The following is a 25,766-nucleotide window of genomic DNA, read 5'->3' as shown; positions in this document are numbered from 1 at the left end:
TAATCCAGATTTGCATCATCGGGGCCTTTTCAGCATCCCCACTACCCGTGGGCCAACATCGCAGGCGGGCATGTTCTAGAGCTTTGAAGACCGAAACAATCATCATTCTCCCCCTCCACAAACACCCAATTCCATCGATGAGAAATCATACAGCAAGATACTACCGTTCCTAGCGTCGCTCCGTCATCTTTAAATTTCATTTTCGACTGCATTCTCTCCACGGCGTTCCTTTCAATAGATTGTATTCGTGAGTGCCATTACTCAACGTCGTTCCAGCGCATCTTTATAACAACGCACCGTAATCACCTCGCCGAGCATTCGGCATATCTTCAAACTGTTCGCCCACGCTTTCCGACGTGCCAACTTCACTCCTCTTCGTTCTAGCATCAGCATTCCATTCGTGGCCGCTGGAGCACTGTTCCGTCCTGGCAACAACAGCGCAGCGCCTTTAATCTCTACGACAAACCTCCCACCGGTTGGGACGGTCTCGACGAACAGCGCCCTAAGCAGCAGCGCTCTCAACCGCGCTCAAAGTCGCGGCATGCATTCCAAGGTGGTCATCATCGGCTCCGGCCCGGCAGGCCACACCGCTGCCATCTATGCCGCCCGTGCAGATCTCTCGCCAAAGCTATACGAAGGTTTCCTCGCACTCGGTATCGCAGCCGGTGGGCAATTGACCACCACGGACGAGGTGGAAAACTTTCCGGGTTTTGCTATGATCAAGGGTACCACGTTGATGGATCAGATGCGCGCACAGTCAGAGGGCTGCGGCACCGAGATCATCTCGCAAACCGTGGGCAAGGTCGACCTATCATCGCGGCCATTCAAGTTTTGGTTGAATCCCATGGGCGACGATGATACGCTGGAGGAAGAGACGCATACCGCAGACAGCTTGATCATCGCAACTGGCGCAAAGGCCAGGCGTCTGGGCCTGCCTGGAGAAGAGCAGTACTGGGGAAATGGTATCTCGGCATGTGCGGTGTGTGATGGATCGCTACCGATCTTCCGGGAGAAGCCATTGGTCGTGATTGGTGGTGGAGACAGTGCCGTCGAAGAAGCGCTCTATTTGACCAAGAAGGCGAGCAAGGTGACCGTGCTGGTCCGCCGAGATGTCTTGCGCGCCAGCAAGGCCAATGCACGTCGCCTGTCGACACACCCTAAAGTCGAAATTCGGTACAACACACAGGGTGTTGAGATCAAGGGCGAGCCAGCTCCTCGGGGGTTGATGACCAGCCTTGTCATCAAAAACAGCGCGGACGGAAAGACAGAGGAGATACCTGCGAATGGTCTTTTCTACGCTGTCGGCCACGACCCGGCCACCTCGCTCTTCAAGGACCAGCTCAAAATGGACGAAGATGGCTACATTGTTACAACGCCCGGAACCACCGAGACCAGTGTGCCAGGAGTGTTTGCGGCCGGTGATGTCCAGGATAAGAAATACAGACAAGCAGTCACCTCAGCAGGTAAGCTCAGATCTTGCATTTTCAGCTTTGACTCAGAAGAGAGGCAATCTTTGAACACGAATTTTATTTAAAAGCACATATGCTGACATAATTCAATCACAGGATCGGGATGTATGGCTGCTTTGGAGGCCGAGAAATGGCTAGCAGAGAATGATCTGGCTGAGGGTGGACCAGAGGGTGACAGTGATGTCCGGAAGGGCAAGGAAGACGCGAAAGGCGACGCACCCGAGTATCGATCAAATCCTCTTCTATAGACTTAACATGTAGTATAGTAGCATGGATAAATTAGAGAGTCGCTTTTTGATCTCTACCCGACTTTATATTTCATCTCGAGGTAAGAGTCCGAACAGTGTGATGGCTGCATTGCTTCGCCTATTCAAAGAACCGTAGGTGTGCCTTTCCACCAGCATGCGGAAGAGGCGTGTGTGCTTCATGTCGCAATCCCGCTTGTTCTGGCGATGCAATTTCTCAACGTAGATGTTTCGAGACAGAGACGATTTCCAAGGCTGGGTAGTGTGAACTGTGTGAGGGAGAACACCTCGTGGCACGACGATCGTGCGAGCCAACGGCCGAGCGATCGCGGCGGCTATTCTACATGTACTTAGTTATACAACTCCATTATTGATTTCATTTCGTTGGTCGTCATGACATTCGATGAAGGCTCGGTTTGATCTCTCTGAACTCGGCCTCGTCCCGCATGCATATCGTTTTCGATATAGGATTACTTGCATTCACAATATCTTTCCCAGGACGGCTGCCACTGGCGGAGAGGCTATAATCGAATGGTGTGATGCGGGCGCTAGTGTGGGATTCGTGGATGTCGCGTCGTGGGCTTGATCCGAACGAGTATGCTGGCCGAATCAGCGCAATATGAACTTCCAATGTCTCCTCCTGAGCAGCAATCTTTCAGCATCCTTGCCGTACTTTCCGGGGTCAGGATTTGCTCGAAGGGTACCCGAAGGCATTTTGCTGTGCAATGATGTCAAATAAACAATAGCCAAACCTGGCCTTCTCCTTTGGATTACTGCAAGAATTTGTACGACTCGGCTGAAGATCGTCAAACGTCCCGTCAACCGCAAATATGTCCGAAGATGGATCATTCTTTCTTACTCCACTGAACTTATCCTGCGCACTCGTCGGCCTTCATGTTGCAGTTGGAACATTAGCTTTTACGCCGGCTACCGCGCGAATTCCGAGAATCACTGGAGCGACCATCGGAGCAGCATTATGTTTCGCGGCGCTGTTCACCACGAATCGGGGCACTCATGAAGGACAGAGCTTCGCAGAAGCCATGTTTGCTATCGCCATTCACACTTTCGGACAGCTGGCCCTGGAGCCGCGACCGTCTGAAGCGCCAGCATCCGCAGTGACGTTTTGGCAGAAATGGAAATGGGCTTATTTCGAGGGGTTTACTCTACGTCGACGTCGACAGGAGATCGTGCCAGATGCGTCTCCGGCGATGTCTTCTGTAAAGGGAAAGAGGGCTAAGCTCTCCGTGAGCTCATCTACACCATCCAAATCAAACACAACACGGCATCGCTCAACCACAGTGCAATCTACCGCAAATCGCAAGAGGAGCAAGACGCCACCTCTGACGCAGGAACGACCATCGATCCTTTCATCTCGTTCCAAGGAGAAGACTGCAGCCCCTTTTATTTCCCGCCGTATCGTCTCCTTCATCCCAAATTGGCGCCTCTACCGCCTCTCCAAAGCCGTGCTCCAATTCGCAGCATTCAACTACCTCCGCAGCTCTCCTCTGTTCCCATTTCTTCCCCCACCAAGCTACTACGATTTTCTACCACAAGCACCATTCCTTCTGAGCCTCGTCCGCGGAAACTTGTCTCTGCACGCGGTCCTTCTCCGCATCGAAATTGTCGGCACAAGCCTGATAATGCCCAGTCTCGCACTCTGCAGCGCGCACAATCTCTCCGCCTTTCTCTTCGGCGGCGACGTAGACGAGGACGCGGTCCATTGGCCGGGTCTTTACGGGTCCATCGCCGACGCGTGGACGCTGGGACGTTGGTACAGTCATCTTTGGCATACGCTGATGCGGCGGGCATTTACCTTGCCGTGTCGCCTGGCAGTGCGGCAGATTCTGGGCGAGAATGGGCCTCGGACTGATCTTGGCCGGGCGTTGATTGTGATTGCTGCGTTTGGGATATCGGGGGTCATGCATACTCTTACGAGTTGGAGTCCTGGGCCTTGTGCGAACATGTCGTGGTATGAGTTGATTTATCATTTGGCGATGGGTGTAGTGATCATCCTGGAGAATTTGGCTGTCAATCTTTATACGCAATGGAGAATGAAGAGCACTGGAGGGAAGGCATTATCGAGGACGGAATTGAGGGTTTGGAGAGTTTTTGGGTATCTATGGACGGCGTCATGGTGGCTAGAAGTTTTCGGTGCGGGAGTATTATTTCCTTGGGTCATATGCCGAGCAGAGGCAGCGGCGGGTATGAGAAACTAAAATTACGCAGCATTGAACATGCATTCTTTTTTTCGTATAGCAAGCTGACCTCGTCCATCTTGCAATGACCTCCCTTCACCTCGAAAGGAAAAGTTCCATTTCGCTCTTAGTTTTTCCCCGATTTGGCGGCAGCTGCGGCCGGCACTTCGATGATGGCTTCTTTCAAGATGCGCAGGGCATCCGCGATCTGCTCCCCTGAGATGACCAGAGGCGGTGATAGACGAATGATATTTTGGTGTGTTGGTTTGGCCTGAAATTAGATATTGTTAGTTTCCGTCAAGTTGTCATGCAGCTTGAATCATATTTACCAATAAACCCTTCTCCTTCATAGCCAAGCAAATATCCCAAGCTGTGGCTCCATGTGTCGCCGACTCATCGATGATGATCGCGTTGAACAAGCCCTTGCCACGGAAACCGGATAGAACACCACCTGTTCGTGGATCGTCGTGGATATCCTGCAAGCCTGCGCGGAAAACCTCGCCCAATCGCTGCGCTCGCTCCACGAGGCCCTCCTCTTCGACAATTTCCAATGCAGCAATAGCCACTGCACTTCCCAAGGGATTGCCACCGTATGTGCTGCCATGAGTACCGGCCTCGATGGTCAGGAGCACATCTTTTGAACCTAGCACGCAAGAGACGGGGTACATGCCTCCGCTGATCGCCTTTCCCAGGAAGACGAGGTCGGGCTTGATGCCGGCCCATTCGTGCGCAAGAAGGCGCCCCGTTCGAGCAATTCCGGTTTGGATCTCATCGCATATGAGGAGAACGTTGTGTTTTGTGCAAAGTGCACGGACTTTCTGAAGATAATCCTCTGCAGGAACCACTACACCCGCTTCGCCCTGAATCGGCTCGACGATGAACGCTGCTGTCTCTTTCCCATGAACCTCCAGGGCGGCCTCCAGAGCCGCCGCATCATTGAACGGTATCGCCTTGCCACTTGACGGGCATACGGCACCGACGCCCGGAAGGTAAGGTCCGTAGTTCTCCCGGCTCTCGGGGTCAGTGGACAGAGTGATAGCACCAAAAGTGCGGCCGTGGAAATTGTCTGTTACGCCCATGACCAAGGCCTTGCCTGCCGGAATGCCCTTGACTTTGTATCCCCATTTTCGAGCAATCTTGATCCCAGTCTCGACTGCTTCCGCACCAGTGTTCATCGGCAGGACCATCTCAAAGCCGGTCATGGAGGTAATCTTTTCGGCAAATTTAGGAAACACGTCGTTATAAAAGGCACGGCTGGAAAGGGTCAGACGGCTCGCTTGTTCTGTTAATGCGGCGACGAGACGCGGGTGGCAGTGACCCTGGTTGACCGCGGAATATGCAGAGAGGAAGTCGAGGTAGTGTTTACCCTCAGGATCCCATACAGAGACACCTTTGGCACGAGCGAATACGATTGGTAGAGGGTGGTAGTTGTGGGCGGCGTGTTCGGCTTCCGCAGACATCGCCGCAGCAGTGCTGGTAGCATGGTAGGAACTTTTGGCGGCCTTGTTAGAGGAGACATCGGCAGAATTATGGCCATTGGAGACCTCAGTGGTCGTGATCGCGCCTGGCGCCATGTTGTTCGAGTTTGTCAAAGGTGGCAAGGAATCTTGTGGATCAGGCGAAGTGCTTGCTAAGTTTCGTGAGATGCAAGGCCGAACAGTGAACAGGGAGTGTTCAAAACGAGCGCTCGGGGAGGACAGTCGGTGGTAATGTATGAAGGAAAGGAAGGCGATCGGGAATAGAAGGAGAAGAGAAAAGACAAGCGTAATGAAACAAAATCGTGGACCCACATCAGAGACCGGCAAGTGCCAGACAGAGGGCGAGAGGCAAACCTACAGTAATGCGCCCACTACTGTCTCCGGACTACGTTCTTCCACACTCGACAGAAAAAACGATCCAGGTATCAACAGTGATGATCAGCAGTGACACATTGTCAGCAAGGCATCGTGGCTTTCGCGACCGTTCAGTCGCATTGATGGCAGTGGGTCATCTCAATGGCGGTAGCGGGCAGGCTGATTGTCACCGGTCAATGTTGGACACTTGCATATCGATTACCTATTGACAATGGACGTGAACATCTCGTGACGGAAGCGTATGACAACTTATCGATGGGGGAACCAGATAAGATCCGCGCCATGCGACACTCATCTGCCACCTGCAGGAACGCCAAGGGTCCGCGGCGTAAGTATGGAGGGCCCAGAGGGTGTCTAGATGAAATGTTGGACAAACGCAACGACTGTGGTTGGTTCGCCGACGGGCGGAGGATGAACGAATGAATAATCCTGCCCCACCATTTGCCGTGGACAGATTTCATGGGCTGTGCGCCGCATTGATGATGGCGGAGAAAATGGCAGCGGGCGCCGTCGGCGGGGTCGATACTGTAGGGTTGCCCTTACCATAATGAAAATAAACACAAACACAACATACCAGCCGCCCCATGGATCACCTGTGAAGCAGTAGGAACTCCGCAAGCCCACCGACATTCATAAGTATCCATCGAGCCGTTGCTGATCTACGCTTGTCGTGATTCCCAAGGTTGTGCTGCACGCCCGGGCAGTCATATGACTACTTGCTCGGCATTAATGCAGTGGAATCGTGGCAAACACGACGAAGTATTTTGGCACTTGCACCGGTTAGATGCGGCTTCAGGGCTGAACGCATCTCGTCACGAGGAGTTGCTGGGTCCAGATGCCTATCGGATGCTGTTTCGCAATTATACTTCACAGACGACCCACGATGAGATGAGCCGTAAGCCTTCGAATGATTCGTTTAGTAGACATGGAAATGTAGACCTGAGGTAGCAAGCAAAGACATCATAGCAGTTTTTGTAGCAAGGCTACGATTTGAAGCGTCCGTAGGAATTCGGTATGCCTGCCTGCGCATCTTGCATTCTCGCGACATGAGTGAATCAGTCTGCTCTATAATATACGGGTACGATGGCCGCGATGCTCCAATCTAGCGCTCTGCAAACCATCTACTGTAATCAATCATGTCGCAAGTCGTGCATGGACCGGAAGTGGATTAAATGCCCTGCGCCGGGCGGAGTGGTTTCCTAGGGTTCTTCCGCAGCAGAGCTGCTCACCACGGGCATGCGATTTCGAAAAGCTGCACCGTCGTGTCGAGCTCATAAATCTGGAGTATGCTCTGCCCGGAACGCAGGTGATTGCGGTACTAGGTCGTATGACACGCGTCGTGATCTCCGCGATTGAAGTTCATAGAAGTTCAAGTCTATTGTGTTGCGCCTGTCGGATCAGACAACGCACACATTGACGGGCAATCATCCATTTTAGCGATCAATGCGAGCATCATCTCCGCTTTAGCACCGACGCCAGATTTACTCGAAGCAAGGCCCGGCAACACTCGGCGCAGTACTTATTGATCGGCGCGCCAGCAAATCGCATAGAGGATCAAATACAATTCATTGGCAGCCTCTGCGAACAGAATCCTTGGTCGATCAGAGTGAGATCGCGACCATGAGTGACAGTGATGCCACTCCCGCGCCGCAGGCTCAACGGAGAGGAGCACGCTCAACGCGAAATCCACGAACTGTTGTGGAGCCCGATACGGACGACGATCTTGAAGATGCGCTCGGTGAGGAGGAAGAACAGGACGAGGACGAGGACGAGGAGATGGGAGACAGTGAAGAGGACGCCGACGGAGAGGAAGACGACGACATGGACGATATTCAAGTCCACCCTCCTCCGCCGATCATACGACAAGTACCCGCAGGAAAAGCAGGCAATAATATTGTAGTAAGCGGTCCGCATGTCCCAGGTCCCGTCAAGAGTGTGGAGAGAAAGGAAATGGATGACGACGACGATGACGATGAAGAGCTCTCTGAATTAGAATCGATTAATAATGAGGACGAGGAAGAGGAGGACGATGAGGATGAAGATGAAGAAGAGGAGGACGAGGAAGACGGAGTAGACAACGCGAACGATGACGCCGCGGGCGAAGAAGATAGCGACAATGACGCCTCCAGAAGTGCTACGCCTGATCTTACAAAGTTGACAAAACGACAACGCGGCGCATACGAAGACGACCAGGATATTGGTCTTCTGGCGCTTTCTAATGAAGCACAGAAGAAGAAGCATCTCACAGCAGAGGAACATGCCGTACGACGTGCAGAAATGGCTCGCAGGAGGAAGAACCTCAGCGAGAAGCGAAATGAAGAGGAAAAGGTAAGTTGCCTGTTGTCGTACATGTACTTTGTATGATTCCATGATGAATTCATTTCATTAATCCGTTCAAAAACCACAGTTGGACACCATCAACAAGCTCCTGTTGAAACCCGCCTCCAAGAAAAAAACCCGTGCCGAAATTATTGCCGCCCAATTGAAGGCCGCGAGGTCAGCTGGTAGTGAGAAAAAAAGCGGAACGCCAGGCGTGGATGGCAGCAACGCCGCCTCTGGACAGGATGGCCTCGCAGATGGTGCTTCAGCAATTTATGAGGAGCCTTCGAACCCTCTCTTCACACGGTGGATATCAAATTCTGCGGGTTCCCGGGTCGCAGTTCCAGAGGAGTGGTTAGCAGGACCTGTCGGGGAGGTCTTCTCACTTCCTGCGAATTCCACGAAAACAAAAAGTGAGGTAGACACGGAGAAGGAGGATGTCGAAATGAAATTGGTCGAGGAAGTCGCTTGAAGAATGGCGGACACGAACGAAACACCCTTTCTGCTTTGGCCCCACAAGGAAGACGAATAGAACAGACTGCATGCAGCTTTTCTGTTAAAACGCACCCGAGTTGCTAATACCAAACTTAATGAAACTCGACGACCAGTTGCTGATTGCTTGAAACAACTGTATCACCGTTCGGTTTGCCGTCTGTGGAACGGATGCAAGCTCCTCCATCGTCGCCCGCATAGACATGAACGTCTCCCCGAGCCGCGTTATCTCGGATAGTGACCTCCGCTCTGGTGGTGGTGGCAAGTTTTATCCTACGCTGGACACGACCTCGAGAATTTGGCGACAGCGAGGCGAATCTGTCGGCGCCTGCGGACAACGCCAGATTTTTTGAATGGCCGGCTAATATCTGCGCCCGGAGTGCTATAGCCACCTCCGCCGGCGTGATCGTCGTCGAAAAAATAGTAGACGCCAGAATGGGGGGACTTGTTACTGAGAATCACATCGGGACCACTGTTCTGGCTGGCAGTACCGCTTTTTGGCTTGTCCGGGCTGCTCTTCTGTTCGGGAGGCTTGTCCGAGTGTGCCCAGGTGGTTTGAGAACGCTACTGCCACACAAATGTGGAGATTGTTTATCGAATTTCTCGATCACGCTGCGGCCCCGTCTCGCTGTCTATCCTTTACTCTTCGAGCCTGCAGTCCCCCTCAACTAGACTCACGACCGCTCCACGAGGAGGAAAATGATTCGGAATCGGCTATGACCGCGGCTGCGTTGACCAGCACGATAGGCCACATAAAATTTCACAAGCATGGCTTCAATGAAAGGGGAGTGGTTTTAAAGCGATTATGAAACATGCATGCTTTCATCTTCTTAGATCTATCAGACAGCAATCGAGAACGTTTTTGCAATGTTCGGTTGGTTTGCTAAGACGTGCTCCCTGACATTAGGACCACAACAAATACAATCGTCCCAAAGAGCTTTGAGTAAGCGCAGGTGGAGTTCGAACGAGTCGGTCACAACAAGTAAACAAAAACGTCCGCTAGCCACGTCTTGCAACGTCAACGAGTTCGTGCGGTTACTACAATTGCTTAAGAGGGTTGCTCGTCTCTTGACACGAAATTACCAAAGATATGTTTAGGAAAGCCAGCACGATTCCCATGTACACGCAGGTTCGTAAAGAGTTGGTCAATTGGCGCTTTGGATTGGTTCACTCTTGAAAAAATCGGCGTCTCGCTCAGGTCCGGGCCTGCCGGCAGCAGAAGAGCAGTCACTACGTAAAATTAAAAAATGCTCAATACTGATACATGTGTCACGCCGTGGCAGGCTCTGTCAAACCCGTCCGGCAAAGGATGTACTTCTACCACAATCGATCCCACGCAATCCGTGTACTGTCGCATCTTGCCGATGCATTGCTGCGGTTCCAATATCTCTGCGGCGTCTCAATAAAGCCATGTGCTTTTCGGCACGCAGTTCTGTGACTCGAGGATATGTTTCGGTCTTACAACATATTTTGTCGATCCCTCTGGGGAAGTTTCCCAAGTCCTCAATCATCTGTCGAGCTTTCGACATATTTCTTCGCAACTTCTGCCCACTGATAGCTAAGGCAGTGGACTTTTGGGTTGCAGCAAAATTTGTTTAATAAGCCATTTGCCTCGAATATGAGTTCGGCCTTGCCCGCCCATGCGTCTTCTTGAATTTCCGTGTACCCGACGTTAATCGTACGGTGACCGGCATAGCCGTGGAAGCGGTGCTGCACAGATTCGAATCAGCCCTGGAGGTTACTCGACAGCCTGATCAGGTCTGGTCATCATCGATTTTAGGCATCTTCTGCGCCGAGGCATTGAACCTCCTTTAGAATATCAACAAAACCCCTCAAGCACCCCGTTTATCACGGGTGCGGCGTGAAAGTTGACCTTGTTGGACACGATGGTTCATTTAATGCTTCATGAGATCGAGTCTGCGACTACCCAGTGGGACCAATTATAATAGACTCGTTCCAGATCGGATCATCAAAGTCAAAGCCTGCGATAAGCGGATCTCCGCAGGTCTTCACTGATGTCGAGGAAGGTGCCATGTTCAAGTATTGCCGGGAGTCCATCGCTTTAACTGCTGATTCAGGATCGGTTTCGAAAACAGAGTCGTGCGTCAGACTTGGGTTATCCAGGAGGCCTTGTGAAGAAATTTTGCTGTCGCACGAAACAAAGCCAGGGTCGGTGTGCGGAGAATCAATTTCAAGCGTTGATGGGGTTGCATACGTAGTCGCGACAGTCTCAATGAGACCTGACTTAGGTGATTTTCGCGACATCGGCGACCACTCCGACGCCGTGACATCGCTTTCAGAGAACGATGGAGCAGCCTGCATGGAGAGCTTTCCGATATCATTCGGTTCGCCGGCAACACTCGATCCATGATAGTCATTAGGGCCCGTTTCGAACCCCGTCAAGTAGGCGCCGACGCTCTTGCCTACAGTCTTTTTGAAGGCTCGACACAAATAGCTGGTCGTGACGCCCACGGCTTTTGCCAAACCGCTCAGGCCTTCATTTCGCATCAGGTCTCTTCCATCATGACTCTGCAGTAGAGCTAGCGTACGGATCACGACCTCTTCACGCTCTCCAAGGAAATTTTGTTCATCCGGTTTGCAACGAACACAGGGTCGAAATCCTTCACGGCGCGCAGCCGGGATGTCGTCGAAAAACTTCACGTTAGCTCGCCGGGCCACGCGTGCGGAACAAGTCGGTCGGCAATATATTTTCGTCGAGGTGACTCCGTAGATGAAGGACCAGTGTGCGTTCAGATCGCGGTGAGTAATTGCGCGCCATCGAGAGCTGTCGTTGGCGAATGATGGGGCCGCAGCGTGGAAGTCCATCTTACGGGCGCATCGTCGAAATCAGCATCGATGGACAGCCTTGCGAAGTCCCATCTGTGCCGTTTCCATAATTCACATTTGTTTGAGGTTCACGAGCGCCAGGCAATCTTGAGTGTATTGCAACAATATTATGACGGCAGGCGAGACCAGGGCGCGAGACGAGGACTAGACAGCTCGATGTAAAGACCCGCGTGGCTTGCTAATCGCCGTCGCCTGATGTGACTGCTTGGAAATCCAAAACCCATAGCGCGCCTCGGCACCGTGTAATCGAAGCGAACCGCATGACTGCATACAGTTGAAACCCGCCGCCTGAGCATTCCCAGTATCCCCTAGTGCTCTGCATGTATCCATATGTATTTGTGCACCCATGCTATTATTGTAGACTATTTTCATGTGATCCGCTGGGCCACATCTTTTTACCATACAGTGCTAATCTGTACATGTACTATCGATAAATCGGTCCCTGCATATGTAATACACATGAGTCAGCCCTTATCCAGCGTGCCCGGGCGGGCTTCCAAGGTCGCCCGGATTCTTGGGAAGGTCATTATACAGAACCGTGGAATTCATCATTGAGCTAAGCTTCATGCCTGAGCTAGCCTACTGTACCACATGCAGACTTTCGACTGCTAGATCTTGGCCGATGGATGCATGAAAGCGTTGACTTATCAGTCGCATGATCTTGTCTGCATTCTACAGAAGCTTATTCCCCAAATGGCTGAATCTGTGCGTCCAAAGCGCGCTGGCGACGATTTTGCTCGTATTCATGACGACACTTCAAAGAAACCGCGATTTGACTACCGAAATCCCAGCACTCTCGCCGCTGACGCACCAGAAGATGATGTTGTCCTCGATGCTGATGTCATCGGAAAATCAGGCCGACAGATCAAGCGGAATGCCGTGAATATCGATGGCTACGAGTCAGATTCCGACGATGACAACTTCAATTCTCGCGCTGCTGCCAAAGCACGACAGAAGAAGAATGAAGAAAAGAGTAAAGATGAGGAGGATGCCGACATGTTTGCCGAGGTGGAGGAAGATCAGCCAGATGGCGACGATGACGAGGAGCTCAGGCAGGAAGGCAAGCTAAGAGCGAAGAATGTGAGGTTCATGGACAATACAGAAATCGAGGGACAAAACATGGATAGTACTTCGGGCGGTCGTGTGTCAACTAATTTTGGCCCGAACGCAGAGGGTGAGCTATCGGAGCACGATTCCGAGTCAGATGAATCATCGGGTGATGAGGAGGAGCGCGATCAGCTTCCTGCGGAAATGGAAGATGACCTCGCGGCAGAGATTGGTGCAGGTGGCAAGAAGCGACATGCGCCAAGGTTGGAAGCCTTCAACTTGAAAGCAGAAGAGGAGGAGGGACGTTTCGACGAATCACTCAATTTCGTGCGCAAAGCCGTCGATCCCGATGCGCTGAATGACAACTGGCTGGAAGGTCTTAGCAAGAAAGACATGAAACGGGCGAAAGAAGCTCAAGAACGTCGTGAGAACGACCAAAGGCGCAAAGCCCTCGAGGATGACGCAGTACTGAGCAGTGATCTACTTTCGACTTTAATACAGAATCTTGAGACCGGAGAGACGTCTCTCGAGGCACTACAGCGGCTGAACAAAGGGAAAACTAAAGAAGCAAAGGTACCACTGTGGAAGCAAAAAAAGATGCGAGGACAAGCAGATTCGAAGAACGCGGCCCCAACCGAGGCCGCTGCAGACACACCCGCCGAGGTCGTCAGAAAGCAGGCTGTTGCAGCCATTACCGGCGCCGCAGATCGACTTTACACACGTGGCCAGCATGATATCTACGATGTCGAACGAGAGCTACTGAGACGCCAATATCGACGTGAAACGGGCGAAGATTGGCAAGCACCTGCGGAGACACGTGAGAGCAATCCAGGGAGCCTCTCTAGTGCTTCGTGGGAGTATCGATGGAGCGACGCGCGAGACGGTGGTCAAAAGCATGGGCCGTACGATTTGACGATGATGAAAGCTTGGAACGATGCGGGATATTTTGGCGAAGGTGTCGAGTTCAAGAGGACGGATTACACAGAATGGAGCCGTGTGCTAGACGTTGGCGAATGAAGTGCGTTGATACTGGCCTCAATCGACATTCACACTGCCAGGCATACGACCTCCCAAAGAACCCGGCGACCTTCAGTTCCTGAGCGCGCATTCCGAATGTGGATCATGCGGAAGATTCTTCGCCCAGACACCTTGTGACTTCGACTCCGTCCTGGATCAAAAGTGTTAGTAAAAGATCGGGACTGACGGGATGGAAAATTCAAGATTCTTACCCTTTCGCCTGTCGGCTCGAAGCTTTCCTTCAGCTCGCTCTTATAAATCAGGTTCGGGTTACCCTTCCGCTGTCCCTCTTCTGGCGCTGGAGCATTTCGCTTCTCCTCAACAGAACTTCTCACGTACTTCAGGTACTTTGGAGTTCCGGGCCAGATGACGTTGTCTGCGCATACAACAGAGCCCTTTGATATTAAGCCCAGCTCCTCAGCAAGCCTGAGGTCAGGACCATACAATTCCTTGAGATGATCTAGGAAGAGCAGGTCGATGTGTGAGAAGGTTCCGTCGCGCTTCAAGCGTGTGAACGAGTCAGAGCCACCACCAACAATAACCTTCACAAAGTCTCCCAGGCCGGCAAGGTTGACGAGCGATGCCACTACTGCAGCAAACTCTGGGTTGTGCTCCAAGCAATAGTATGCCTTGCCTCCAGCGCGACGGGCTGCATCGGCAAAGAGAATGGCAGAGTACCCGACATATGCGCCCACTTCTACCATCACTGCGGGTTTAACCTCAGCGATGACCTCAGTAACGATCTTTCCCTTGTCCTCGCCAATGTTCATCAGATATTTCTTTGTTCGGCCATATTCATCGATCGCGGCTAGGACACCCTGGGGTGAGTTGCGGAATGATTCAAGCTTGGGGTGTGAGTAGACGAAGTGCAGAAGTTGGATCTCGCGGCCGTCGTTGTACTACATTCGTTTGGCTATGTGAGTTGCTGTCCTCTCGTGCTTGTCTAACGAGACGAGTGATTGGGATACGAACATAGGGCGAGTCCAATTCCTTCTTCTGATACCCTTTTGATTGGTCAAAAGTGGCCTGTCCGCCTTCTTGCTTTTCGGCTGCCATCTTGGTCGAGGGGTGTTTGGGGAGCACAGATATGTTCAAGATGGAGCGAATAGATGAATTATGAACAATTTTGTTCTTAGCATGTACAGAAGACGAGACATTGGCCTGGACGGCAACGTCATAGATATATAGATTCTGCTGGACATCGCGTCACGATGCGGGAATGCAGACACGACCGATGGTAGTAGGTAGCGGGCAATGGACGTGTGCGACCCAAGAAGCCCGTGCATGATGAACGCCTGCTTTAGTCAACTCACATGCTTTGCTGTATCTTTTGCAGGGATCTTTTCGACCTTTTGACGGTACTCGATGATCATTTGCGGGACGTGGTGGACGGATAGTGGGGTGGTTCGTTTCATACGGGTCATCGAGTCCCTCTGGCTAGGTGTGCTCGCGCGTTGCCGCAGATTGGAATCAATCTGCCGATGCACCATGCTGCTATTGCGCAAGCGCGATTCACATCACTTGTTGAGGTCGTTCGCTCTGCGCTGGACAATCCCTGATTTCTGCCTTGTCCTTTCGTCAAGAGACCGATCACATTGGCGCTTTGTTGCTGCAGCGAGAAGTTTCCTATCAAACGTGAAGCTTTTGTCACGTGAAACATCACATAGTTTGAAAGTTGTACGGGATAAGTTGAGGCGTGAGTCGTGGCTCTTATTCTAATTCTGAACATTGGGAATTGCCAACCGAGGGACAATCTCGTACATCACCGCTCGCAAAATTTACTGTACCTGGAATGCGATGCTGGGCTGAACAGAGCAATGTTGATTGGCAGCTTTGCCCCACTATCGACACTCTTTCGTTCTGTCCATCATCAATATGTACGCTATGTGCCCCTGTTTTTGTATCATTCCAAGGTCCCACTGGAGTACATGAGGAACGTACAATTTTCATCATATTGGATTGCTGCTCATGTCTTGGGAAAGGTTCGTGGACTGCTTGAGCTGATATCAGAATCACTCTCACAGTGTGAGTGCCCGTAAGTCAATTATTTCTGGGAACAACGCCGGCGCGTATGTCGCCAGTACCAGAAAGCTGCTCGGCATTTATGTACGATGACATGTATCGCGAGTCCAAAAACTCCGACCAAATCCGCATGCTATTCAGTAGTCATAGGTCCATAGAAGAATCATGGATTGATTATGTGCTCGAGAGCGCATACATTGATTTTAGCTTTCCAGCGGTGGAATCTTGTTGCGGGTGGGATGACGTCGAATTGTGCACGGTGCTGTGGTCGTGTGTAGTTTGGGCAATAAGGCGCACACTGCCCGCTATTGTCTTCAATAAACGCACACATGATCACGTTCATCTCTGAACGCGGCAAGAACATTCAACTGTCTCTCGCAGGCCAACCATTCTCGCAGCGATAAATTGAAACCACGATGATCTAGACGCAGCAGCCATAGGTACTTCATCACATTATGCTGCAAGCACGCGGCACAGCAGATTGGCAGCACCATCAACGATTGGAGGGACACTCGGAAAAGGCTTGCTTCACGGAACTTTGTCTGGCTTGCGACCAATAGCAGGACTCCGGTAGTGCCGCCGCTGGACACGATACCTGGAGACGGCTTGCCGACAGAAGGGCATACTTTCTCCAAATGCCCGTGAGAGCGTGCCCGCCAGGATCTTCAATATGCCCTCCTCTCGCGAAGAGGAGACGCGCCGACGTCGCAAACACGACCCTGAGCGCGAGCGGGATCGTGAGCGTGATCGCGATTTAACCGGCTCTCGCGAGAAAATTCGTTCTTCTCACAAATCTAAATCCTCAAGTCAGAGTAAATTACCATTGCATGGCTCGTCGCATGCAGAAAGCAGAGAACGGCTGGACCGTGACCGGGACCGGGACCCACCCCGACCTTCAACATCTGGACGCCTATCGGAGCGGGTCTCCGCGAGAAAAATGTCGTTGGCTATGCCGGAGCTGGATCGCCGGCCTAGCGGTGATGTCCGGTCGATGACAAACTATCCGAACTTCAGCAAAGCTCACAGTCGGGAAGCAGTCGGGAGCAGAGAGGACATCGGTGCTACTGGCGCCCATGCAGCGCAAGGCACGATAGATATCACAGAGCTAGTAAGAGAAGAGATGACGAGGAAGGGTTCGATTTCTGCACAATCTGCGGGTGCTGTGCGTTCACCGCCGAGTCCACCACTAAGCGCAGGCAACCCGGAGGTTAAGCGATCAGGGAGTGACCGGAGTAGGACCGGCGCGCGAGATGACAGACAGGTTGGTCCGAAGTCGTCTAGGGACGGCGGTGAGGCCGAGACACGAATCAATGGAGGGAAACCAACCAGACAAAATCAATCGGCTACGAAAGAGGCCCATTTCAATGTATCGGAAATTTCAAGTATGCCAGGCGCGTTCCCCGAAGACGAGAGGAACTCGACCCCGAATAGCAATTATCGACGTACCGCATCTACCACATCACGAGCTTCGAAAAACCAATCGATACTCACTGACGATACCACGACCGACTCCGATGCTACCTCAGTGGCGCCAGACCGTAAAACCGGAAGGCGGGCTCATGTCGAGATCCGGTCGGGTGAGCCGTCATCGCCACACGACGAATCGCTTCCACCGACACCTATTCAAGATCATGGATTTGTCCAAAGTTCAAAGGCTACACCAGTAATTGACGTGGGCGTGGCCAACAAGAGCACCTTCCCGGCGTCGGGAACTCCTTTAACAGCCCGATATGCACCACATGCACCACATGCACAAGTAGCAGCTCCTCCTCCTCCTCCTCCTCCTCCACCGCCGCCGCCTCCTCCCCCTCCGAATGGACTTCAGCCAGCCCCGAGGGTTGACTATCTCCTTAAACATGGCGGCCTACCTTACACGATTCCGAAACATCTGATCCCGAACGGACCTGCGAACCCAATACAGCAATACAGCTTCTACCAGTCTTCAGCAGCTGAGCAAGTAGCACCTGTCGAGGCATACTCGAAAATTTTCTCCTCAATACACAAACGCTTGGACGACTATTTGTCCGTACTGGAACAGCATGGCTCCCTTGCTGTCGCCACTGGCTACAAATCTGTAGCCAGGCGTTTGCTAGATAAGCTTTCACAGGTGTTCGCCAGAGACATATCGTCGGAACGCTGTGACTGCGTTATATGCAAGACAACACAGCAATCTAGCATGTCGGACGAGGAAGATAGTGGATTTAGCTGGGGTGAAATCCTCGAATTTGTCGCTGGCCGCCGCGAGTTACCCCAGTGGCCTCCCTTTTCCATGGATTCTGATAGCGGCATTCTCGGCAGTCTCGGCTCAACGCAGGCGCCAATGCAGAAACTCGACATCGACGTCCCAGAAGAGTATCGGGATCACTATATTCGACAAAATCAAAAGACCAAGCGTGCGGTGCAGAGTTGGCTGGCCCAGCAGCCAGATTTCCCGTGCAGTCCGCCCGAGGAAGCAGACGAAGATACTTTGATGTTCGCCATGATGACAAAGCTCAATGCGCGACAGCGGAATATTTTCATTGCTCTCATGCATGGCCAGAACTTCATCTCAGAACTTCGAGCTCCGACACCTGCTGAGCGTCCGTCGACCTCGTCCAATGCCCTTCGAAGGGCCAAGATGGCACTGCAGCGCTTGTATCGCCTTGAAACGGCACCACGAGACTGCGAGAGCGCCATGTATCTCCTGCATAACCCACATCTTCACGGGATGCTAGCGACGCTTGCAGAAGTGAATGAAGCCGAATGGGAGATTCTTATATCAGGTCGTTTTGATGGTTTCTTGTGGTCCGGTGCTGAGGCACCTTTTCAAACTGCACCATCGAGAACGCCGTCGCGAGGACCCAATATGACGCCGTTCTCGAGAAATGTGACGCCTTTCAGTGGTGTTGGGTCGACGCAGTCCCGCACGACCACACCCTTTGGTCAAACACGTAGCTCATTGCACACAGACCCATCCTTACTTCATAACGGCGGTGGGTTATCTGGTCTGGGCGGTATGGGAGCAGCCCCTCCTGCTCCCGTGCAATTGGATGAGGATACCGAGATCGCCGTTGCTGCTGAGCTCGAGCGTAATCTCTTTCTCGATATGGAGCGGCTTGAAGACGCCTTCGAAGCCTTGCACGGCCGCGCAGAGATGGTCCGACAAATGCTTCGAGAGCGATCGGCTGGTCTAGCAGCTCAAGCTCAAATTCGACGTGGTGGCTACGGTCTAGATCCTGTCGGTGTGCGGCTCGATACACCCGCCAGCGGCATCACGGACTTTGACGAGGAAGACGACGATGGACTCGGCGACACGGCCAGCTTGGCACCAGACGACAGCGCGAGTCAGATTGGAGGACGCAGGCACCGCCAGCGCAGGGAAAGGAAGACACCCTTGCCTGATACGCTGCCTGAGGAGGACGAGAGCGTATTTGAGGAGGACTTGAGGGCAAGAAGGGAAAGACCCGGTCGCCGATCAAAGCATTGATAAGAGCGATTCTAGGAGACTAGGGCATGATGTGCGACTCGTAGCATGTTCTGCAAGCATCGAATTGCTGTCAGACGAGGTCGATCGCGTGTCTGCTGTTCTGAGCATTTTTGGGAGCCATGGCGGACGGCGCAAGCATTTCTCGAGATTTAGCAAAACGCGGCAATGGTTCCTGTTGAGGAAAGGTATGTCCACTGTGTCTTCCATGCTGTAGGCGTCTGGATTCAGCGCCCCACTACGATGATCACGTCTTGACGAATCCCAATACTGAAAAATCCATGGTGGGTGTAAATAACGACTGATGTGACACGCTCATTACACATACACTCCTCGCTACGTATTTTTCTTATGACAGTAATCATACCTACACCAGCTCACACCAACATCCTTCAGAAGTCGCTGCGCTCTCGTAAGGTCTAGTGATGTCCACTACCCGCAATCCCCCTATCATGACTAGAGATCTGTTGCAAAGACGTTGCCTCACTAAACTTTTAGGGGACGGGGAAAAGTGTATAGAACCTCCGATTACTCGCCCTGCTCGTCGCCAATCTTTTCCAGCTTGCCCATTGCGCGCTTTTCTCCAGTCTCACCAAAAAGCCGTATCCGGTCCAAGCGCGTCTTTTCACCATCGCCATCACCATCCTCGACAAACATGACCAGGCTGCTGATGTTCTGGAACTTGACATAGCGGAGTTCGAGCTTGGCGGTGTGTGTCGTAGCATCCCAATCGGACTCTTGTATCTCAATGACCTGTGTGGCGGCCGTGTCTTCGGCTTCGTCGAAACCTAGTACATGACTGCGATTTGAATAGAGCCGAACAGTCTTTGGTCGCGTAATTTCGTCATCATCAACGGGTACAGAAGTCAAATGAATCGTGTGAAGCTTGATCGACGCCTGGAATGGCATGAACAGCATGAGTTGTTCATCTGTGTCACTTTCGATCCAATCCTTGGCCTCTCCTTCGGAGGCCGCTTTGCTTTTTCCTTTACTATCTTTCAACGATGAAGGCTTCTCATTTGCGAACAGGACTCGCTTCGCGCCGGCCTGGCTATCCACATTGAGGAAGTCGAGTCCTTGGATCTCCACCTGCTCGGTGATGTCGCCATATGCTCGCGGAGCGGCCGCGCCTAGCCATCGCTCTCCGCTCCCAGAACTGCTGCTGGCTCCTGCACCGCTGGCATCTGCCTCCCCTGCTTCCCGCGCCAATTGTTTCACCGCTGCATCTAGCCCTTTGGGATCGGCACCTGTGATGCGCTTCGTTTCTCGTCCGGCCTTGAAGATGACAAACGTCGGCAAACTGCTGATGTTGTATGTGCTTGCGATCGCCTTTTGTGCTTCGGTGTCAACTTTGGTGAAGGTGATCTGTCCTGGGCGACTCAGCTGCGCGGACAGCTGCTCATACACCGGAGCAATAGCCTTGCATGGTCCACACCAGTCCGCGAAGAAGTCGACGACCACTACGCGAGAGGAGTTGAGCAGGGTGGAGAATTGGCCGGGAGATGTGATATGTACAGTTTTGGACATGTCGGGCGCTTGTATGGCGAATATCTATAGTGATTGATGTATGGTTCTCTGGTAGAGCAGATTCGATCCCACAAAATACATGCAGATCAGGATGACCAAACACACTGCTTGGAGGGACGTTCCCACGCGCAGACAACGTCAGTGCGGGGCATTGTGGGACTTGAACGACGATCACTTGTCTGCAAATGGTCACGATGGATTCGCGGACCACAGCAGTTATTACGTACAGCTGCATGTATAAAGAGATGTTGACGACCGAATCAATAATCCAGTAGTATTGCCCAGACTACAGTATCTTCCCTGCACAGCCATCAACTACATCCCTCTAGGAGATCCGTACCATCAGCACAAAATGTCTTCAGCGACGCCAGACAAACTTCATCTCTTCGATCATCCGGTGTCATCCTACGCGCAGAAGGTTCGAATCGCACTTCGTGAGAAGGGTCTCGAATTCACCAAAGAGACTCCTGCAAGCTTTGGCGGCCAAGAGAATGCAGCTTTCACAGCAGCAAATCCACGCAAGGAAGTGCCAGCATTAGTGGTCACTCCCAGTGACCCTAACAAGGCTCCCTTTGGCGTCTTCGATTCGACTGTCATTTTGATGTATCTAGAAGATGCCTATCCGGAACAAAAGTCTCTACTCCCTCGCGATCCGCGGTTACGTGCCGAGGCCCGTATGATTGAGGAGGTCTGCGATACCCATTACGAGGCCAATAATTGGGCCATCGCAGAGATCAAGTGGTTTAGGCGGGCCGAAGGAGCAGAGGCCGAAGCGTTGCTGGAAAAAGCCGAGAAATTGACGGCACAGTTCCAAGCATGGCTGGCAGAGAAGCTAGGCGACAAGCCATTCTTCGCTGGAGACGAGTTTACCTATGCTGACATTGCCGCCGCTGCAGTCGTCAATCGCAGTGTCGTCAACGGCTATGGTCCAGAAAAGGGGTCGCCACTGCAGAAATGGCATGAGAGGGTTTCCGCAATCCCCAGCGTTCAGGAGACATTCGCAGAAATGGTCGCCGCCGCTAAAGTATTCTCAGCAACTGCCGGAAATCTTTTTAAGCCGCATTCGGGGTCTCGAAGAGAATATCGCGATCACCGATTGGAATGGATGATAAAGAATGGTGGACTCAACATCGTAGAACAGGGCCTCAAGGACGACAATATTCGTTTTTCATGGCCGTAAGGATCGCGCTGCAAGCCCGACCCGTGTTTACAGGCTGCAGCCATACAAGTAGAATATTGATTGGCGATAGATTGGATCAAACTCCAATTCAAGCAATCCCCAGACTGTGAGTCTCGAACTTTCCGTTCTCGCAGGAGATTTTGTCATCATTCACGCAGGCAATCAAGTCGTCAGACACTAGGCAATGCTGGCCGATCCGTTGTCGTCAATCAAAATTTTACAATCTTCCTGGCATGGATATACATACATCAATCTGCAACCGAATGCCCAATTGTTTGGGTCGTGTCCTCCGTATTGGCATCGCTTTCTGTGCTGCCACTTACGAGTCGAGGGATCTCGAACAGGACTGCATAGTTCTTCCCTTCCTTGTACTCCTTCCAATTACCCAAACGATGAGATTTGCCCACAGCCGCAATGACAATGACGCCGTCGCTGGCTCGATCGCCAACGTCGATTATTGCAAGGTCGTTAATGATTCCTTCCACGCGAACGTTCTTGATAGTCCCGTCTGTCAACGCTTTCAGCGCATCGTTTGAGAGCATGTCCAAGCTCAAACCTTCCTGCTCAAGGAGCTCGTGCATAGAAGATGCAGCACACCCGACTCGGCCAAGAGATTCGATGCGGCGCTTATCGGTACTGATCTTCCAAACTCGCACATAGCCGTCCCAGCTTCCGGTGACGAAAATGTTGGAGAAAGGGATTGCGCGTAAAGCGGTGATCCATCGAGCCTGCGGTCTCCCAGCTACGGCTTGTTCAGGATTCAACTCGGCACTAACCTCATCTAGAGGCAGGGGAGGGTCCAGACCGTGTGCGAGGGGCAAAGTGAATACTGCCTTCTTCTTGTAAATGTTCCACAGCGACAGCGATCCGTTATCAGAACCAGTGACAAATGTCTCCTCATCGATGCACGCAACTCGGTCTGTCGATCCTTCGTGATGCCTCTCGACTTCAGCCATCTCTACGTCGCTGACATTTCCGTGGCGATGATTCGATCGCGATTTGCCTTGTGCGCCTCCGCCTCTGAAAACAAGTTGACTTTCTTCTACGACCTTCCAGAGTCGCGCTGTACGGTCTCGTGCACCGACCGTGACGCATTTTTCCTCAGTTAGAGCACTGACGTCCACAACCTCGTCCTGATGACCGAAGAGAGTCTCGACATATGTGAGTTCGTTCAACGACCAGGTCTTCACCGTCCGGTCCTTGCTTGCACTAAACAACTGATTCGTCCCTCGTCGAAATGCCAGACTGGTCACAGCATCACGATGCTGTGGGAAAACTTTGAGAGGCTTCAGAGTTGCAGCATCCCAGATGATAAGCTTCCGGTCAGCGCCGCCAGTCGCAACGAAACGCCCATCTTGCGAAGCTGCGACGCAGTAGATAGAGCTCGTATGATCGTCAGCGTGCTGAGCCACCTTTTGTCCAAACCTTCGTGACACCAGCACCCGTCTAGGCTTCCTACTCGTTCTTTGATCGCCTGAGCTCTTTTCCGCTAATTCCCATTTCACAATTATTCCATCCTTGCCCACCGTGTATGCAAATTTGCCAGCGATCGCGACGCCGTTGACCGATTTTTGATGATGTCGAAACTGTGCGCGCTCGGCTTTGGTCCAATCGAAATCGTCCGCAATCCAACGATACAGCCGCCCTTTAGTCTCAGCTGTGTCTTCTTTGAGGCGCTCGCCCATTCGGGCTGCCAAATTCTCCGCATCAATGTCGGCGGCGTCAAATCCAGCTTCGTCTAGAACCTCGCGTTGTGTATTCGCAAGGTATTGCTCTGCCAAACGGAGTCGCTTTGCTGATGGCACTTCATTGGCAAACTCTTCACCATCGGAATCAGAGCTCAACCCGTCTTGGTCACTTCTGGTGGTGGGTCCATTGTGGTCGTCGTCTGATATGTCACTGCCCGAGATGGACTCATCTCGGACTTTGCTCGCTGGTTTGCCGGTCCGCGAAGTTTGACGTGTACTGTTCTCGGCATTCTGGCGTTTTCGTTTCGCCTGCGAGGCGGGCAATGTGAAGAAAGACGACATGACAATTTATGTTGGTAAAATGATACGCATCGTGCCGAATATCAAAATTTCAGGATCGGCTGGTTAGGGTTTACTTGAGAAAGCTTAGCGGCTGTCGGAGCTCGGTGACCCGTTCGGCCCGCGTGTGCTGATGGCCGCGCTGGCTACGATGGCGTCGGGAGTGATTCACATCAAGCGGTTTCCAGACAGCAAACCAACGTTGATGCGATATACTGTTGGAAGTCCATATAACGACGATCGATACCGTTTGCATCTTCAAAGCAGCAGCAGCAGCGATACATACCAATGCGCATGGCATGACTGCTGCGAGCAGACAGCCGTCAGCACACTGACCTCTAGGGCTGTACACGCTGTCTCCTTGATGATTCAGCAATTAACTTGTGACATTATACGGCATAAATCGTGTGAGATCGTATACCACCATTTGATTCCCATTGCCTTATAAACCTCGTGATGGGAAGGTTAGCGCACCTTGCGCGACTCGCGCTCGGGAGATCGGCATTTGAGGACCTCGCAAACGATCAAGAAGTAAACGGCGCGAATGCGCTCGACGATGAGAATCAGCAGCAGTATGATGCGAAAGGCAGACCGCTCAATCCACGAAGCCTCGAATTGGATGCAGAACTACGCCATGCTCAGAATGAAATCTTAGCTATCGTCGGCGTCGTGGAGAAGAAGGACAAGATCATCCGCGACGGCGAAGAGAGTCACCGACTAATGAGACATACCCGTCATCACATCTTGAAGGCCGAAGATGACATTGGCGACGGCATTAGTACGGTCATGCTTCTATATCCAATATTACATATGTGGGTCGGCGGCTTCATCGCCCGGCTTCAGATAGGCTTGTACCCTTCCCACATGTCGTTGTCCTCGATATTGACGCATGAGTGGCATGCTCTCAGTCAAGTTGGTCTGGTCGGAGGGGTTCTGCGGTTATTTCCTGGCTTGTGCGCTCTATTTCGAGCAATCTTCTTGGACATTCCTATTCTACTCGCAACCGACCAAATCGTGGGGCGCGCGCAAAACTATTTCATAGCTGGCAATCTTGTACGACCAGCAATAGAGCGGCAAATTTTTACTGCACTGCCTTTTCTCGGGGTTGGGGTGTCACTGATGTTTGAATTTGCTCTGTGGCCTATTACAATCTATGCTGATGCACAGCGATTGGGTTTTGCTCCCGTCAGACCATTTGCATCCACGTTTTGGCCTACAAGCATCTTACCAGCCTATCGCCTTGCCTGGAAGCCGCTTGTTTCTGCTGGGAAGCTTGGAAGGTTGTTGACACCGGCGGTGCTGATGATCCTCTATCACAGTTGCTACAAGGATGGACCCACGAAGGCATCAACACCTATTGGCCCGCAAAGTCCGGTGTTTTGCTTGTTCACGTCCTATCGCAATCCGCCCATAGATGATGGATACAAGCAGGTGGAGAAACCAACATTCATCTCCGATCCCTTCGGATGGACCGTACATCGAAATTATCTCATACGTACGTCGATTCTGAAGTGGCTGGGATGGACAATGACCAATACACGACAGGACTATTCGGATTCAGACGATCCAGACCAGGGTCACTTCGAGAGCAGTCGCTTGGTGCAGAAAGACTCAGCGTTGTCTGTTGACGAGAAAACAGCAGACAAATATCGTTCTACCCTCCTAGCACATTTGCCTGCATATTATCTTGCTAAGAGAACTGACGACTGGATCTCGGATATTGTCATGTTGCCGCTCGAGTCTCTGATGATACGCATCAATGCAACGATATTCCTAGAGATGCGGTCCCCCAAGACCCCACTTGCCCTTCTGTCGAGAGGTCACATATTCGGCCCTCTTGGTGGTGGGCCGATTGGTGAGCTGGTCGCGAGTCGCGGTAGCTACGCCGCATGGGTAGACGTTGGCACATACGGTGGCCGGCTTTGTTTCGCGTATGCGCTACGCATGGGCATCGACATCCTGGCATTTGGCTTGTTGTATCACACCGTGAGAACGATAGGGAAGCGCCGGTTTCACTGGGGTGCGACCTCCACGAATAAATAGTGCGAATGGCCAGAATGTGC

At 52.2% G+C, this 25,766-nt stretch overlaps 13 protein-coding genes across 13 annotated transcripts; 8 read left to right on the top strand and 5 right to left on the bottom strand.

Annotated features, from left to right (window-relative positions):
- Positions 1-88: 88 nt before the first annotated feature.
- On the top strand, positions 89-1,717 carry K489DRAFT_354740 (thioredoxin reductase; the record flags this gene model as incomplete). The annotated part of the gene is made up of 2 exons (XM_033602506.1): positions 89-1,463; positions 1,566-1,717. The coding sequence occupies exons 1-2, from the start codon at positions 542-544 to the stop codon at positions 1,715-1,717; spliced, it is 1,074 nt and encodes a 357-aa protein (XP_033461625.1). The 5' UTR covers positions 89-541.
- Positions 1,718-2,108: 391 nt separating this feature from the next.
- K489DRAFT_379022 (uncharacterized protein) lies at positions 2,109-4,038 on the top strand. Its single transcript, XM_033604549.1, has one exon. It carries the CDS (start codon positions 2,545-2,547, stop codon positions 3,928-3,930), a length of 1,386 nt encoding a protein of 461 aa, XP_033461624.1. The 5' UTR covers positions 2,109-2,544; the 3' UTR covers positions 3,931-4,038.
- On the bottom strand, positions 3,984-5,785 carry K489DRAFT_185637 (ornithine aminotransferase). The gene is made up of 3 exons (XM_033599488.1): positions 5,700-5,785; positions 4,239-5,400; positions 3,984-4,180 (listed from the first exon to the last, which is right to left on the bottom strand). The coding sequence occupies exons 2-3, from the start codon at positions 5,367-5,369 to the stop codon at positions 4,037-4,039; spliced, it is 1,275 nt and encodes a 424-aa protein (XP_033461623.1). The 5' UTR covers positions 5,370-5,400; positions 5,700-5,785; the 3' UTR covers positions 3,984-4,036.
- Positions 5,786-7,382: 1,597 nt separating this feature from the next.
- K489DRAFT_430520 (uncharacterized protein) lies at positions 7,383-8,553 on the top strand (the record flags this gene model as incomplete). Its single annotated transcript, XM_033608417.1, has 2 exons — positions 7,383-8,090; positions 8,170-8,553. 2 exons carry the CDS (start codon positions 7,383-7,385, stop codon positions 8,551-8,553), a joined length of 1,092 nt encoding a protein of 363 aa, XP_033461622.1.
- Positions 8,554-10,961: 2,408 nt separating this feature from the next.
- K489DRAFT_298486 (uncharacterized protein) lies at positions 10,962-11,357 on the bottom strand (the record flags this gene model as incomplete). Its single annotated transcript, XM_033600350.1, has 1 exon — positions 10,962-11,357. A coding segment is annotated over one exon (396 nt), but the record flags the coding sequence as incomplete, so codon positions are not given.
- A 451-nt stretch (positions 11,358-11,808) lies between these two features.
- K489DRAFT_379019 (uncharacterized protein) lies at positions 11,809-13,820 on the top strand. The gene has a single exon (XM_033604548.1). It carries the CDS (start codon positions 12,114-12,116, stop codon positions 13,482-13,484), a length of 1,371 nt encoding a protein of 456 aa, XP_033461620.1. The 5' UTR covers positions 11,809-12,113; the 3' UTR covers positions 13,485-13,820.
- K489DRAFT_379018 (catechol O-methyltransferase) lies at positions 13,500-14,657 on the bottom strand. Its single transcript, XM_033604547.1, has 2 exons — positions 13,697-14,657; positions 13,500-13,635 (listed from the first exon to the last, which is right to left on the bottom strand). Exons 1-2 carry the CDS (start codon positions 14,252-14,254, stop codon positions 13,588-13,590), a joined length of 606 nt encoding a protein of 201 aa, XP_033461619.1. The 5' UTR covers positions 14,255-14,657; the 3' UTR covers positions 13,500-13,587.
- A 2,632-nt stretch (positions 14,658-17,289) lies between these two features.
- On the top strand, positions 17,290-18,909 carry K489DRAFT_296344 (uncharacterized protein; the record flags this gene model as incomplete). Its single annotated transcript, XM_033600317.1, has 2 exons — positions 17,290-18,427; positions 18,509-18,909. Coding segments are annotated over 2 exons (1,539 nt in total), but the record flags the coding sequence as incomplete, so codon positions are not given.
- Positions 18,910-19,234: 325 nt separating this feature from the next.
- K489DRAFT_379017 (thioredoxin) lies at positions 19,235-20,579 on the bottom strand. The gene has a single exon (XM_033604546.1). It carries the CDS (start codon positions 20,494-20,496, stop codon positions 19,498-19,500), a length of 999 nt encoding a protein of 332 aa, XP_033461617.1. The 5' UTR covers positions 20,497-20,579; the 3' UTR covers positions 19,235-19,497.
- A 269-nt stretch (positions 20,580-20,848) lies between these two features.
- On the top strand, positions 20,849-21,676 carry K489DRAFT_408944 (glutathione S-transferase; the record flags this gene model as incomplete). The annotated part of the gene is made up of 1 exon (XM_033607535.1): positions 20,849-21,676. One exon carries the CDS (start codon positions 20,849-20,851, stop codon positions 21,674-21,676), a length of 828 nt encoding a protein of 275 aa, XP_033461616.1.
- Positions 21,677-21,924: 248 nt separating this feature from the next.
- Positions 21,925-23,727, bottom strand: K489DRAFT_354720 (WD40 repeat-like protein; the record flags this gene model as incomplete). The annotated part of the gene is made up of 2 exons (XM_033602505.1): positions 22,272-23,727; positions 21,925-22,193 (listed from the first exon to the last, which is right to left on the bottom strand). Exons 1-2 carry the CDS (start codon positions 23,704-23,706, stop codon positions 21,925-21,927), a joined length of 1,704 nt encoding a protein of 567 aa, XP_033461615.1. The 5' UTR covers positions 23,707-23,727.
- Positions 23,728-24,159: 432 nt separating this feature from the next.
- Positions 24,160-25,227, top strand: K489DRAFT_306454 (uncharacterized protein; the record flags this gene model as incomplete). Its single annotated transcript, XM_033600567.1, has 1 exon — positions 24,160-25,227. A coding segment is annotated over one exon (1,068 nt), but the record flags the coding sequence as incomplete, so codon positions are not given.
- Positions 25,228-25,230: 3 nt separating this feature from the next.
- On the top strand, positions 25,231-25,746 carry K489DRAFT_408942 (uncharacterized protein; the record flags this gene model as incomplete). Its single annotated transcript, XM_033607534.1, has 1 exon — positions 25,231-25,746. The coding sequence occupies one exon, from the start codon at positions 25,231-25,233 to the stop codon at positions 25,744-25,746; it is 516 nt and encodes a 171-aa protein (XP_033461613.1).
- Between the last annotated feature and the right edge of the window lie 20 nt (positions 25,747-25,766).

Source organism: Dissoconium aciculare (genome assembly GCF_010015565.1).
Source record: "Dissoconium aciculare CBS 342.82 unplaced genomic scaffold K489scaffold_4, whole genome shotgun sequence".
NCBI lineage: Eukaryota > Fungi > Ascomycota > Dothideomycetes > Mycosphaerellales > Dissoconiaceae > Dissoconium > Dissoconium aciculare.
This window is presented reverse-complemented; position numbering and strand designations above follow the sequence as displayed.